Source organism: Hemiscyllium ocellatum, chromosome 13, assembly GCF_020745735.1.
Source record: "Hemiscyllium ocellatum isolate sHemOce1 chromosome 13, sHemOce1.pat.X.cur, whole genome shotgun sequence".
In the NCBI taxonomy this organism is placed as follows: domain Eukaryota; kingdom Metazoa; phylum Chordata; class Chondrichthyes; order Orectolobiformes; family Hemiscylliidae; genus Hemiscyllium; species Hemiscyllium ocellatum.
The window spans coordinates 56,252,408-56,268,812 of NC_083413.1; the positions used below are offsets into that span (position 1 = coordinate 56,252,408).

Here is a 16,405-nt window from a genome sequence, read left to right on the forward strand (position 1 = left end):
TTAAAATAAAATAATAACAGCCCATACATGTATTCTCGCATTTAAATAACATATTAAATAAAAATCCAACCACTCACTGACTGGAATCACAGTTTTGCGATATTCTAAATGAAATACTGACTGCAGATCTTGTGGTGAAAGCAAAACTTATTTCCTCTCTTTAACAAAGCAAAAATAAGTTCTAACAAAAGGTCATCAAACTCAAACTATATCTCTGTTTATCTCCACAGATGCTATCTGACCTGGTGAGTATTTCCAGCATTTTCTGTTTGTTGCTTCACAAAGAAAGACACACTTGAAGACAGAAACAGAAACAAAAATTCACCAGGTCTGGCAGCATCCGTGGAGAGAAAACAGATGGTTTGATTCCAGTGACACTTCTCCAGACCTGAAAGCAGGTAGGCAAAGGTGGTAGGAGCAAATTACTGCAGATGCTGGAATCTGTACTGACAACAAAAAAATGCTAGAAATCACAATGGGTCAGACAACATCCATGGAGAGTGTACGAGTTTCAAGTATAGATGATTCCTTATCAGAGATGGCGTGAAGTGTGGAGGTGGGAGCATTTATGGCAGTAGGAGGTGGTGGACTGCTGTGTGAGAAAGGGTGTTGATAATACAGATTAGGTGATTGTAATGTGAGAAAGGCAGAACAATGGTGTGTCTAACTGTCAAAGTGGAAAGAACAGATGGTTCCACTGGAGGCAAAGGTGGTATTTAAGTTGATCACAGCAGGTTCCTGATTGAGGGGTGGGGGATGGGGGTGGGGGTGGGGTGGGGGTTGGGGGGGGGGGGAGCTGCGGAGAGAAGAACTAGATAAGTGATTAAGGCAACTATGAGTGAGTGATAATGAGTTGGCTGTACTGAAAGCAACCATGTCATGATAGGACCTGGGTGAACGGATGGGTAAGAGACATATGACTGAACATGACGCTGAGCCCCAATGGCTGCAATACCTCCAAGTGGAGATGCTGTTCTTCCAGCTTGTGCTGAGCCTGACTCGAGCACTGCAGCAGGCCCGAGACAGTAATGTTGACCCAAACACACTGTGTTGTGCTGAAGTGGCAGGCAACTTGGAATCAATTTTATTGACAGTATGTAGGTGTTTCGCAAAGCAGTCAGACAGCTCGCATTTCATCTACCCTGTGTAGAGGAAACCACACTCTGAGCAGCCAAATACAGTAGACTGAGTGAAGTTTACAGTGGTGCTGGAAAAGCACAGCAGGTCAGGCAGCATCCGAGGAGCTGATGAAGAACTTTTACCTGAAATGCCGATTTTCCTGCTCCTCGGAAGCTGCCTGACCTGCTGTGCTTTTCCAGCACCACTTTAATCTTGACTCTAATCTTCAGCATCTGCAGTACCCACTTTCGCCGAGCCTGAGTGAAGTGTAGGCAAATCACTGCTTCACCTAGGTGTGTCTGCACCCTTTTGTTTTATTCATTTGTGGAATTTGGATGTCGCTGGCTAGGCAAGCATTTATCACCCCTCCCTAGTTGCACTTGAGAAGGTGATGGTGAGTTGCTTTCTTGAACTACTGCAGTCCACTTGCTGTGAATTGACCCTCAATGCCATTAGGGAGTGAGTTCCAGGATTTGAACCCAGAAACAGTGAAGGAACGGCGAAATATTTCAAAGTCAGGATGGTAAATGGCTTGGAAGGGAGCTTGGAGGTTATGGTGTTTCCAGTTATCTATGCCCTTGTCCTTCTGGATGGAAGTGGTCATGGGTTTGGAAGGTACTGTCTGAGGATCTTTCATGAATTTCTGCAGTACATCAAGTAGACACTGCTGCTACCGAGTTTCAGTGGTGGAGGAAGTGGATGCTTGTGGATGTAATGACAATCAAATAGACTGCTTTGTCCTGGATGGTGCAAACTTCTTGAGTGTTGTTGGAGTTGCACCCCTGCAGGGTGTTCCATCACACTTCTGATTTGTAGATGGTGAACAAGCTTTGGGGAGTTAGAAGATGAGTTGCTCACTGCAGTATTCCAAGCCTCTGATCTGCTCTTGTAGCCACTGTATTCACAAGACAAGTCCAGTTGAGCTTCTGGTCAATGGTAAACACCCAGATGGTACCCGCGTTGGGCCCACTTATGCCTGTCTCTTTGTGGAGTTCACAGAAAATTCCTCATTCCATTCCTACTCAGGTCTCTTCCCACACTCTTTCTCCAGAAAGTGGAATACATCATGGGTGCTATTTCCCTCTCAGCTTTGGAAATGGAAAAATGTATCCATTCCAATTTTTACCCTGGTCTCACCTTCACTTAGTCCATCTCTGACTCCTCCCTTCCTCGATATGTTTCCATGTCTGGGGATATGCTGGCCATCGATGTTCATTAGTGGATGTGGGTCTTAGATGGTGAGGGAGGAGGAGGTAGACAGGCAAGTGTTGCACCTTCTGTGATTGCATGCGAAGGTGCCATGGGGTGTGGGAAGATGTTGGAAGCAGAGGAGGAATAGACAAGAAAGAGGAGGGGAGGGAGATATGTGCCTGTTGGTGGCATCCAACTGGAGGTGGTGGTAGCTATGATCCTTAGGATTTAGAGGCTGGTGGGGTGGAAAGTGGGGTCCAGGACAAGCCTATTATTGTTGTGGGAGGGCAGAGAAGGGATGAGGGCAGAAGGGTGGAAGATGGGTCAGACATAGCTAAGGGCCCGAATAACTATGTTGATAGGAACACATCTCAGTTAGAGTCACAGAGTCATAGAGATGTATAGCATGGAAACAGACCCTTCAGTCCAACCCGTCCATGCCGACCAGATATCCCAACCTAATCTAGTCCCACCTGCCAACACCCAGACCATATATCTCTAAACCCTTCCTATTCATATACCCCTACAAATGCCTCTTAAATGTTGCAATTGTACCAGCCTCCACCACTTCCTCTGGCAGCTCATTCCATATACATACCACCCTCTGCGTGAAAAAGTTGCCCCTTAGGTCTCTTTTATATCTTTCCCCTCTCACCCTAAACCTATGCCCTCTAGTTCTGGACTCCCCGATCCCAGGAAAAAGACTTTGCCTATTTATCCATGCCCCTCATGATTTTGTAAACCTCTATAAGGTCACCCCTCAGCCTCCGACGCTCCAGGGAAAACAGTCCCAACCTGGCGGCATGGTGGCACAGTGGTTAGCACTGCTGTCTCACAGTGCCAGAGACCCGGGTTCAATTCCCGCCTCAGGCAACTGACTGTGTGGAGTTTCAGTTTCCTCCCACAGTCACAAAGATGTGCAGGTCAGGTGAATCGGCCATGCTAAATTGCCCATAGTGTTAGGTGAAGGGTAAGTGTAGGGGTATGGGTAGGTTGCGCTTCGGCAGGTCGGTGTGGACTTGTTGGGTCGAAGGGCCTGTTTCCACACTGTAGGTAATCTAATCTAATATAATCTGTTTGGCCTCTCACTATAGCTCAAATCCTCCAACCCTGGCCACATCCTTGTAAATCTTTTCTGAACCCTTTCAAGTTTCACAACATCTTTCCGATAGGAAGGAGACCAGAATTGCACGCAATATTCCAACAGTGGAATACTTCAACCTACACTCCAAGATCTCTTTGTTCAGCAACACTCCCTAGGACCTTACCATTACATATATAAGTCCTGCTAAGATTTGCTTTCCCAAAATGCAGCACCTTGCATTTATCTGAATTAAACTCCATCTGCCACTTCTCAGCCCATTGGCCCATCTGGTCCAGATCCTGTTGCAATCTGAGGTAACCCTCTTCACTGTCCACTACACCTCCAATTTTGGTGTCATCTACAAACTTACTAACTGTACCTCTTATGCTCACATCCAAATCATTTATATAAATGAGAAAAAGTAGCAGACCCAGTAGCGAGCCTTGCAGCACTCCACTGGTCACAGGCTTCTAGTCTGAAAAACAACCCTCCACCACCATCCTCTGCCTTCTACCTTTGAGCCAGTTCTTGAGAAAAAAAAGATGGTCAATTCTGAGGCCCCTCTGTGGAGTATGGCATCATTAGAACAGGTGCAACAGAGAAATGAGCAGAATGGGATATAGCCCTTACAGGATGCACAGGTGCTGGTGTTGGACTGGGGTGGACAAAGTTAAAAATCAAACAACACCAGGTTATAGTCCAACAAGTTTATTTGAAATACAAGCTTTCAAAACATTTCTCCTTCGTCAGGTAGCTGATGATGAGGCACTGCTCTGAAAACTTGTTCTTGCAAATAAACCTGCTGTTGTCTGATTTTTAACTTTGTCCTGACAGGAAGCGGGTTGGGAGGATGCATAGCCCTGGTAACTGTGGGAGTTGGTGAGTTTGTATTGAATATAGGTGGCCAGCCTGACCACAGAAATGGATACATGTTGAGGAAGGTAGGAGTCAGAGATGGACATGGGGAAGGTGTGAACGGGATAAAAATGGGAATTGATACATTTTCAAATTCCAAAGCAGCGAGGGAAACAGCACCCATGATGTATTCTATTTGCCGGAGAAAGAGTATGGGAAGGGACCCGACGAGGATTGGAGTAGGAACTCCACAAAGAGACAGGCAGAAATAGAACCACGCGGGTACACCTTTGATCTTTTGAACACTGCATCTATCTTTCAAGTCGGACACTGGTGGCTCCTGGCTCAGAATGTAATTTATACCCATTGCAGTTAAATCTCTCCTCGGTCTTTGCGCTCAACAGCCTCGCAGCATTCCTACTCAGCTCCGTTTCCTTGTATTCAAAATGCACTGGCTTTGTTCCAGCACTTCATGCTCTCTGCTTCCTGCCGATTCAAAGCAGCACTTTCTCTGTCCACCCCCTCTCTTTGTACGGTTCCAATTGTGCTCACTGGAAGAGGAGTTCAACTTCCTTCCCGCCACCCGCTTTTAGAGATTAAAAAAACACCGAAGGCTTGTCCACTACATGGAGAGAGATGGTTGCAGACTGCTCTGTTGAAGAAATGCAAGCCAGGTCAGTGAGGAATTAGCTTTAGAGAGAATTCAAACTAAGTCCCTTGTGCTTATGTGTGTATTGCGCTCCTCGTTTAAAAATAACAGTTGAATACAGTATAGTTGTTTACAATTACATCAGCATGTGCCAGGTCACAGTGAAGTGCTTAGATATGCCTCAGAAAGGTGTTTTAGGGACTGCCGAGGGTATTTTTTCTCTTTGTTTGGGTAAGTTCCTGTTTCCATTGTTATTGTTTTGGTAATTCAACGTGGTGTGTCTTAGACACTGTCCTTGGCGCCATGTTTTTCGAACAAAGACTTGTTTTTAAACCCTGCAATCAGTGGTTGTAGTTAGCAAAAAAAAACACGCTTAAAATAACTCGGGTCCCCGCTGCGACGAGGGCAGAGGACTTTATGAGCAAAAAGATGTGTTCGGTTTCCCCCAGGAACTCCTTTGTTGAATGCAATGCGCTCGGAAGCTCACCTGGAGGACAGGTGAAGAGCCTCTATTTACAGTGCATTGTGCATTAGAGACTGGTGCTGAGCTGAGGGTGGGCAGTGCCCTTCCTGAACCTGGCAGAGAGTGCAGATATGCCAGAAGTGGAGAAATGGAACTAAATCGCCTGGAATCCTGACAATGACAATTCACAGCTACAGTTTGGAAGGCGCTGTAAATATTTCATATTCTCTCTCTGCAAGTGTTTCTCTGTTACAGCTATTAAATGCAGTCGCTTAATTATTCTGTTCAGAATCGCTGATTTCCGCTAAAGAAACGATCGCCGGCTGTGACATCTATTTGCATGGCTGGTTGCCAATAGTTCACCACAGAACTATATTTTAAAATTAGCTTCCAGATTGGAAACCTGACGTGCCCGTACCTGAATAATTCCCAGAACGCTGCAGCAGAGCTGCTTTTGTAATGTTGAAAACGATCGTGAATGATGGAAAGACATACTGCTGTCGGTCTGTATTTGCAAGCAAGGTACAACAAGTACGTATAATTCAGTAGCAAACCACAGGGCCGTCACAGGTCAAGCAGTATCCGAGAATCAGTAGAGCTGCAGCACTTATCCCCATGGTTCTCAGGTTTCCATGCACGAATTGGTTCGGCTGTATTTAGAATACTGTGTACAGTTCTGGTCACCACATTACCAAAAGGATGTAGCCGCTTTGGAGAGGGTGCAGAGAAGGTTTAGCGTTCATTAGCAGAGAGATTGAATTCAAGAGTCCTGAAGTGATGTTGCAGCTGTACAGGACTTTGGTTAGGCCACATTTGGAGTACTGTGTACATTTCTGGTCACCTCACTTTAGGAAAGATGTGGAAGCTTTGGAGAGGGTGCAGAGAAGATTTACCAGGATGTTGCCTGGCATGGAGAATAGGTCATACGAGGATAGGTTGAGAGTTCTCGGCCTTTTCTCGTTGGAACGGCGAGGGATGAGGGGTGACTTGATAAAGGTTTATAAGATGATCAGAGGAATAGATAGAGTAGACAGTCAGAAACTTTTTCCCCGGGTACAACAGAGTGTTACAAGGGGACATAAATTTAAGGTGAAGGGTGGAAGGTATAGGGGAGACGTCAGGGGTGGGTTCTTTACCAGAGTGTGGTGGGGGCATGGAATGCGCTGCCCGTGAGAGTGGTAGAGTCAGAATCATTGGCGACGTTTAAGCGGCAATTGGATAGGTACATGGATGGGTGCTTAATCTAGGATAGATGTTTGGCACAACATCGTGGGCCGAAGGGCCTGTTCTGTGCTGTATTGTTCTATGTTCTATGTTCTAAGGTTTAGGAGGATGTGCTAGTATGGTATGGAAGGTGCTAGCTATGAAGAGAGATTGAGTAGGTTCGGCTTATTTTCACTAGAAAAAATGATTGGGGTGGGGTGTTTACAAAATCATGAAGGGTATAGACAGGGTAGATAGAGACAAGTTCTTTCCCAGGGTGAAGGATTCAATAACGAGAGGTCATGCTTTTAAAGTGAGAGGTGGAAAGTTTAAGGGTGATACATGCGGTAAGTACTTCACACAGAGGGTGGTGGGTATTTGGAACATGTTGCCAGCAGAGGTGGTAGAGGTAGGCATAGTAGATTCATTTAAGATGCGTCTGGACAGATGCATGAGTAGATGGGGAGCAGAAGGATACAGATGCTTAGGAATTGACCGACAAGTTTAGACAGTACATTTGGATCGGCTCAGGCGTGGAGGGCTGAAGGGCCTGTTCCTGGGCTATAAATTTTCTTTGTTCTTTGAATTGCTTTTACTGAACAATGGATTCATCAATTCGCTATGAAGGTTGCTGCATTTTAGTTGTGGAAGTTATAAGAAGCAACAACGCAGCTTCTAATAACAACAGACAAGAATCCTTACATAATAGACCAACTTTAAAAAATCTGGATATAACTTCCATTGAAACTAGTGGTGAGCATTTAAGGGTAGGCTCCATGATGCATTCCTTTTGTTCAGCTTCATATAATAGGCAATTCAAAGCACAAGAAGACAGTGCCAAATCAAATAGTTTGCTGGGATATAATACCTGGGCAATGTAATACAGAATGAAAGTGCAATGCGATTGCATAATCTCATGATTGGGTTTCCTGTAGAAACATATAAAAAGGATTCAGTGAGAGTTGCTGAATTGACACCTAGTTTAAAAGTCCAGAATTACAAGAAAGACATACTGAACTAGAAATAAAAACCAAAACTGATGGTGAAACTCAGCAGGTTTGGCACCATCTGTAGACAGAAGACAGAGTTCACATTTTGTGTTTGGTGACTCTTCACCAGAACTGATCGCAGTTAGGAAAAACTGGTGTGGGCGGGGAAGGGGAAGCCAGGCAGATAGGTGGAATGGAACAAAAACAGAAATTGCTGGGAAAACTCAGTAGGTCTGGCAGCATCTGTGGGAAGAAAACAGAGTCAATGTTTTGGTTCCAGGTGAATATGGAGCTCAGAGGGAGAGAGATATGAAAGGGGAGGTAAATAAAGGGATTATGAACAGGACAGAAGAGAAGCTGAAATATGAGAACTGAGGGTAGCAGACAATGGATAGTCCCTGCTGAAAGCAAACAATGTGACAATAGGCCTGAGAGTGGGTGCAAATGGGTTAGGTATGCTAAAAGCAGCCCATATCATAACAGAACTGGGTGTGGAGGTGGAGTAAGAACATGGAAGGATGCAATCAGACTGTAAAGTCATTGAACTCAGTGCTGAGTCCCAAAGGATGTAGGGTCCCCAAGCAGAAAACAACTTGTTATTCTTCAAACTTGTGTTGAGCTTCACTGGAAACAGGCCCTTTGACCCAACAAGTCCAAACTGACCCTCAAAGTGTATCCCACCCATACACCTATCCTATTACTCTACATTTACCCCAAACTAACACATCCTCGAACATTAGCACAACCAATTCACCTAACCTGCACCTTTTTGGATTGTGGGAGGAAACTAGAGCACCCAAAGGAAATCCACACAGACACAGGGAGAATATGATAACTCCACACACACAGTTGCCCAAAGGCCGGAACCAAACCTGGGTCCCTGGCATTGTGAGGCAGCAATGCTAGCCACTAAGCCACCATGTTCCCCAATGTAGAGGAGACCATATTGTGAGCAGCAAATACTGAAGACTAGATTGAGTAAAGTACAGGTAGATTGCTGCTTCATCTGGAAGGTGTCTGGGGCCTTGGATAGTTGGGGGGGGGGGGAAGTAGGTAAATGGGCAGGTATTATACCTTCTGCCAGAGCATGGGAAGGTGCCATGGAGGTATGAGGCAATGTTGGGAATGGAGGAGAAATGGACCAGCATGTACTGGAGGGAACAGTCCCTGCAGATTGCTGACAAGGGAGGGGTGGGGAATATGTGGCTGATCGTGGCATTGCATTGGAGGTGACAGAAATGGCAGCTTACCATCGTTTTGATGAGGAGACTGGTGGGGTCATAAAAGAGCAGCATGGAAACACTATCACTGTTGTGGGAGGAAAGAGAGGGGTGAGGGCTGAAGTGCAGGAGATGAGTCGAACATGGCTAAGGGCTCTGTTGACCATGATGGTTGGGAATCCTTGGTTAAGGAAAAGGGTGGATATTCCTGAGGACCTCCATCCCAGCAGAAGATAGCATCATCAGAACAAATATGATAGTGGTGGAGAAACTGGGAGAATGGGACAGTGTCTTTACAGGAAGTGAGAGTTGAGGATATTTAGTCGAGGTAACTTATGGGAGTCAGTGGGTTTTTAATGAATATTGGTGGCAAGCCTATCCCCAGAAACAGGTACAGAAATGTCAAGGAGGAGAAGGCAGGAGTCAGAGATGAGGGCAGGCTGAATTGGAAGCGGAATTGATAAACCTTTCCAGTTTAGAATGAGAGAGCTAGAACCTCTTTCCATAGAAACATGTAGAAGTCAGGAAGATTAATGTAGTAATTTGGTAACACAGTACTTGAATATGGCTGAAAAAGTTAGACAAATTTTGCTGAAGCTTTTCCTCTTGCATTCACTGGCAAAACCAGCAAGGAGAAGCATGGTAAAGGGAAAACAACATTTATACGTCAGAGAGGAGAGTTCTGAGTTGAGAGTGTTGTGCTGGAAAAGCACAGCAGATCAGGCATCATCTGAGAAGCAGAAGAATTGATGTTTTGGGCATAAGCCCTTTATCAGGAAACAGGAAAAGACCTGCTGTCCTTTTCCAGCACCACACTCTCAACTCTGATCTCCAGCATCTGCAATCCGCATTTTCTCTGAGAGGAGAGTTCTGTTTGATTAACAAGTTAACTCTGATTGGTAGAGGCATTGCCACGGTGCATTCTCCTGTCTCTTTGACCAATTATTTTGTTACATGTCCAATACCTCCATTGGTTTCAGTGTTTAAATAAGTATGCTTTTACGAAATGCCTTTTTCTATTGAAGGTACTCTCTATATGCAAGTTGTAGTTGAGGACAATTAATTCTGGGCTCATGTTTGAGAGAACCTATTCGCTGAAACTTGTTTGTGACTATTGGTCACTTTGTGAATGTTTAGCTGTAACAGATGAAGTTGCTTCCTCTACTTGTGGGAAGAATTCATGCCAGAATAAGTTGGCAATAGATTCTGTTTTCAGCTCCTCACAGGATGAAAACGTGTACACATTTCTTGCAGAACATCTGCTGTAACTGACGTAACAGGATCATGGAAACCAGCGTTTCTGAAAGTACTGTTGCATCAGTGTCTGGATCATAGATGTGATGTACTAGATGGAAGAAATATTAGTTCAGCAGCATTTAGGTGACCCCTATGGTGGCTTGGGCAATGTAACCTTTAACTAAAATTATCAAGGCCTAAAAGACATGGCTATAAGATGATAAAGGTTGAGGGGGGGATGTATAAGATTAGGAGGGGGTATGGACAAGGTGAATAGAAGGCAGCTCTTCCCCTCAGTTGATGTTCAATAACAAGGAGCTATAATCTTAATGTGAAAGGAGGATTTAAAGGGGATTTGAGGAAAAACCTGAGGGTGGTGGGTGTCTGGTATGCACTGCCTTGGAAGGTGGTTGAGGAGGAAAAGCTTTAAAAAGTACTTGGATGAGCACTTGAAGTGTCATAACATTCAAGGCTATGGGCCGAGTGTGGGAAAGTGGGACTAGTGCAGGTAACAATCGATGGGCTGAATGGCCCCTTCGGTACTGTACAATTCTATGGCTGGGCTTGTGTCAAATAGATGACCTCGCCTCACTGCATGTTACAGAGGTTGAACAGTTCATCAATTTCACTAACACCATCCACAGTGACCTTAAGTTCACCTCCCTCCACTTTCTGGACCTCTCTTGTTTCCATCTCCAGCGATTGACTCAACATGGACATCTACTTCAAACCCACTGATTCCCACAGCTAACTGGACTACACCTCCTCTCACCCCGACTCCTGTAAAAATGCGATCCCTTATTCCCAATTTCTCCGCCATAGCTGCTCCCAGGAGGAGCATTTTCACTCCCAGGTGGCCTCCTATTTCAGGGACCACAATTTCCTCTCCCAATGACTAAAAATGTCCTCAAGCACATCTCCTCCACTTCCTGCACCTCTGTCCTTGAACCCCTCCCCTCCAACTGCAACAAAGATAGAACCCTCCCCCCCACCCCCCCGATCCTCACCTTCCACCCCACTAATATTCAGTTACTGCACCATTTCACCACCATTTCCACTACCTACAATCAGTCTCCACAACTGGAGATATATTTCCCTCCCCATCCCTATCTGCATTCCGCAGAGACCATTCCCTCTGTGACTCCCTCTTGAGGTTCATGCCTCCACCAAACTATCCTGCATACCCGGTTGGGGCACTCTCCTATCTGTCCATCTTCCTTCCCACCTATCCACTGCACCCTCCCCACCGACCTATCACTATTAACCCCCACTTGCATCCACCTATCACCTTCCCAGCTACCTTCACCCCAACCCCACCCCCATCCCTCTATTTATCTTTCAACCCCCTTCCCTTGCTGCAAGAGGTGTAAACCTGCATCCACACTTCCCCCACACCTCCATCCAAAGCTCCAAAGGACTTTTTCACATCTAGCAGAGATTTTCCTGTACATCGATCCATCTCATCTACTGTGTCTGTTACTCTCAATGTGGTCTCCTCTACATCAGGGAGATAGGACATCAACTCGCAGAGCATTTCAGGGAACATCTCTGGGATATGCACCAAACATCTCCACTGCCCAGTGGATGACCACTTCAACTCCCCCACCCATTCTCCCAAGTACATGCAAGTCCTGGGCCTCCTTCATCGCCAAATCCTAGCCAGCTGACTACTGGAGGGAGAATGTCTCATCTTCCATGTGGGGACCCTCGGCACACACGACATCAACATCGACTTCATCAGTGTCCTTATCTCTCCACCCACCTCATCCCAGATCCAACCCTCTAACCCGGCACCACCCTGTTGACTTGACCTACCTGTCCATCTTCTTTCCCACCTATCCATTCCACCCTCCCCATCAACCTATCATTATGACCCTCCACCTGCATCCACCTATCGCCTTCACAGCTACCTTCCCCCAGACCCAGCTCCTTTCCCCTATTTATATCTCAGCCTCCTTACCTCCTCCATATTCCTGATGAAGGACTTATGCCCAAAGTGTCCACTCTCCTGCTCCCTGACCTGCTGTGCTTTTCCAGCGCCACACCTTTTGACTCTGACTCTCCAGTATCTGCAGTCCTCACTCTCCTCATGTTACAGACAGACTTGTCCATGAAGGTATTGATATATGAAAAGACTACACCAGTGTTCTCCAAACCTTCTGTCATCCTGACCCCAAATCAAAGCATATCATAATCCCTCAGTAATAACCTGCAATCTTCAATTGTACCAACATCAGATAATTCCCCACTACTAATATCCTAGTGTAATGTCAAGAGCAGTGCAGTCACTGCAAACTGTGGCTCAACTGTTGACTTCACAAAGTCTTCACACCACCTGAACATTGCAAGTCAGGATTTTGATGGAACACTGACAGCTTGTCTCAACACTCAGAAAGCTTTCCAAGATCCTGGACAGTCACTTGAACTGTGTTGGATATGCCCTACAAACTTAACAAGGATATTCTAACAGCTCCGGCCTTCCCATTAGTATGTACCATTGAAGAGAATAAGGACAACAGTGTAGTGGGAATGTTATCAATTATCTTACAACAAGGGCACCATGTCCACAGGGGTCAGACTGGGGGGACAGTCAAAAGGTCAGCGAAGGGGGTGGGGTGGTCTGTTGATTGTAGGTTTAATAGTTATTCAAGGGTCAGATCAATTTTTGAGTCTTCTTTCTCTGGGGTGCCTATTAGCATCAGAACCTTTCAAAATCTCTGACACTAATTTAGAGTTGGGAGTATCTCAAGAGCTTCCAGGTGCCAATTAATTGCGGATGAGAAGTTTCAACTTCCCAGGCAATTCCCACAGAGTCAGTTGTATCTGAACCTTCACATGGTGCTGACATACAACTCCAGCAATGACTGTCTTCATCAATGTCAAGCATTTGTCGGAGATTCAATGATATTGCTCCCGCATTGGAAACCACACTCAATGGAAGAGTGAGTTGGAGAATAAGCCTGTTATGTTGCTGACCTGTTACTCTTGTGTCACTCCCTATGAGACATTGAGCCAGTATGCCACAGACATAGGCCATTCACCTCATTGAGTCTGTCTAGCTTTCTGCAGAGCAATCCAGTCACACCCATTTCTTCAATATCTCCCGTTACCTTGTGAGGTTTGAGTGTGGCTGCCCACTAGAAAAGTGGATTTGAAGACTCACTCGAGTGATTTACGCATCTGGTCATTCTGCTGAGTACTCTCCTCAACTGTGCCTATCTTGTGAAAGAGGTTGATTTGTTGCAAATTGGTGAGTGAGAAAAACCGAAGAGTTGACTTGATGTTCACTGCTGTGGGAAATTCTGCTGCCCCCAGCATCTAACAGTCAAATTTGAGCTTCTGCTCAAAATTGCTAACATGACCAAGTCATTAAGCCTGTTTGTTAGCACAGAATTCATAGAACTTGCAACAAAAGGATATGCTCAAAAGCCAAATCCTTGCAAATTCCTGAAATGCAAATTTACAAAGGCCTGTTTTCATTATTTAAAGCCTGGGATTCAAAGTGGTGCTCTAAACACTGAAAAGCAGTGCGATGCAACTCCATTTCTGGCATTTTGCAGAAGTGACCTTTCACCATTCATGAGGCAAATATGTAGAAGATATTTAATATCAATATGCATCAACATGAAATTTGTTTCAATAATTCATTATGCATGTGGAGAAGGTTTTGGCAGTTTTCCAATCCAATACCATGTCCATTTAAAATCTGAATCACCCAAGTGCACATTAAAGCCTTGAAGTCAAACACTTGTATTTTACTGAATTAAGCAGGGGTTTTTCATCATAAAACATTTTCTAATATCAATCTTAATTTCACTTATTGATGGTACAAGCATCAATTGTTATAAAAACATTGGTTTTGTTGGTAGCTGCTTCTTATTCATTTGAAATAAAGTTGTAAACTTACTCATAGAAAGACATACTTTTCTAGAAGCCCAGAATGCACAGAAATAAGCCTGTAATTTTGTGATTTTGTGCCACAGAATTTGAAACCAGTTTTATAACCGTGTATGTGCTCAGCTACAATTTTAGTTCTACAAGCTAACAAGCACATTATTCAACTTCTTGCGTGATCATATATTTTTTCACCTTGAACACTGTTTGCATCCCTTCCTATAAATGATATACTCTGAGAAACTTTGGTTTAGAGATATACAGGTCAGTAAGTTGAAGATGTTGGTGCTGGAAAGTAGTTCAGTTTTCTTCACCAGCTGTTTTTAATAAAGAATTGGTAAACTATAGACATGGACAGTGTGATAGGAGGTTGGTCCATTATTTATGTGCTGACATGTCGTTAAAGTCAGATCTTTCCAACATCCCACCACGATACTATTCTAACCACCTACCATCTCACCGGCCTACCACCAACAACTGAAACAACCTGCTATCTTACCACCCTAACCATCTGCTACCCTTCCTACCTCCCCACTTAACTCACCTCATACCATCTTACGCACTTACTTCACTCAACTACACTTATTCATTAGAAGTCATTAAGTAATGTCATGTTAAAATAATTCAACAAAAACTAATTACACTTAGAATGATTAAATGACAATGACATTACATCTTTAAGAGAACATTTTTAAGAATCTAATCTTTGTTGTGGTTCTGTTCGCCGAGCTGGGAGTTTTTCTTGTAAACATTTCGTCCCCTTTCTAGGTGACATCTTCAGTGCTTGGGAGCCTCCTGTGAAGCGCTTCTGTGCTGATTCCTCCGGCATTTATACAGTATAAATGCCGGAGGAATCAGCACAGAAGCGCTTCACAGGAGGCTCCTAAGCACTGAAGATGTCACCTAGAAAGGGGACGAAACGTTTGCAAGAAAAACTCCCAGCTCGGTGAACAGAACCACAACAACGAGCACTCAAGCTACAAATCTTCTCACAAACTTTGAATCTAATCTTTTACCAATAACCATAAATTGGTGTCCTCTCATTATTGACCCTTCTCCCAATGGAAATATTTTCTGACCTACCCTTATCAAAAACCTTCAAGATTTTGAACATCCCTTAACCTTGTCTTGAAAGAAATCCTGTTTCTTTCTTCTGCTTTCTGGAATTTTGCATTATTCACTAAGGGCAATGTCCAAAATTAACTGCGTGCTCAGCTAGAGCTTATTCAGTGTTTCTTAAAGGTTTAGTCACAACATTAGTGTAATCCGTGTGCTTTCTGTACTTGTTTTTTAAAGCCAAGAAATTGTTATGCCCTTCTTATTAGATTTTGCAATTGTGCTACCTCTTTCAGAGAAGTGTGTATGTGTAACCTCAGGTCAATCTGTTTCTCTCCTCCCTCATAATATGTTTGTAGTATGTTTTGCTTCTCACTATTCTTCCTATTAAAATCTCTGTGTTAAATTTCAACTATCATGTGTCTATTTATTTCATTCATTTGTATATATCTTCTTGATGGCTGAGTATACTGTGCTTGGTGTTTTGAATTTTATGTCATATGCAAACTATGAAATTATTCCCTGTAAACCCAAGTCCAGGATATTATATGTTTGAAATGGTGGTGGTCCCTAGTTTGAACCCCCACATCAGAGAACATGACTGCACACTTGACTAGTTTGAAAAGCAACCATTCATCTTTGCTATTTCTCCTTTAGCCAATCCACTAGTGCCTTTTTACTGCCATTGGCTTCAATTTTTCTACCAAAAAGCTGACATGATATTTTGTCAAATGCATTCTTGGGTGGCACAGTGGCCTCACAGCACCAGGGACTCGGGTTTGATTCCACCCTTGGGTGACTGTGTGAAGTTTGCAGATCTACCATAGGTGCTCTGGTTACCTCCCACAGTCCAAAATGTGCAGGGTTGGGGGGGAATAGAGAGGGAGGTGAGTCTGGGTACAGCACGGAAACAGACCCACCGGTCCCACTTGTCCATGCTGACCAGATATCCCAACCCAATCTATCCTACCTGCCAGCACCCCGACCATATCCCTCCAAACCCTTCCTATTCATGTACCCATCCAGATGCCTTTTAAATGTTGCAATTGTACCAGCCTCCACCACTTCCTCTGACAGCTCATTCCATATACGTACCACCCTCTGCATGAAAAAGTTGCCCCTTAGGTCTCTTTTATATCTTTCCCTTCTCACCCTAAACCTCTGCCCTCCAGCTCTGGACTCCCAAACCACAGGGAAAAAAACTTGACTATTTATCCTATCCATGCCCTTCATGATTTTATAAAACTCTATAAGGTCACCCCTCAGCCTCTGATGCTCCAGGGAAAACAGCCCTAGCCTATTTAACTTCTCCCTCTAGCTCAAAAACTCCAACCCAGGCAACATCCTTGTAAATCTTTTCTGAACCCTTTCAAGTCTCAAAACATCTTTCCGATAGGAAGGAGACCAGAACTGCATGCAACATTCCAAAAGTGGCCAAATCAATAT

The 16,405-nt window shown here is 44.4% G+C and overlaps 1 protein-coding gene across 2 annotated transcripts in view; it reads left to right on the top strand.

The window, feature by feature from the left end:
- Window positions 1-4,585: 4,585 nt before the first annotated feature.
- The window catches only part of si:dkeyp-97b10.3 (NACHT, LRR and PYD domains-containing protein 1), an 83,424-nt gene continuing 71,604 nt past the window's right edge, over window positions 4,586-16,405 (top strand). The window contains exon 1 of one of the 2 annotated variants that reach the window (XM_060834195.1): window positions 4,586-4,923. In XM_060834195.1, coding sequence (XP_060690178.1) covers window positions 4,886-4,923 — 38 coding nt within the window. In that variant the 5' untranslated portion in view covers window positions 4,586-4,885. Of the gene's footprint in view, window positions 4,924-5,827; window positions 5,893-16,405 lie in introns of those variants that run through there. The other variant, XM_060834194.1, reaches the window with a different exon arrangement.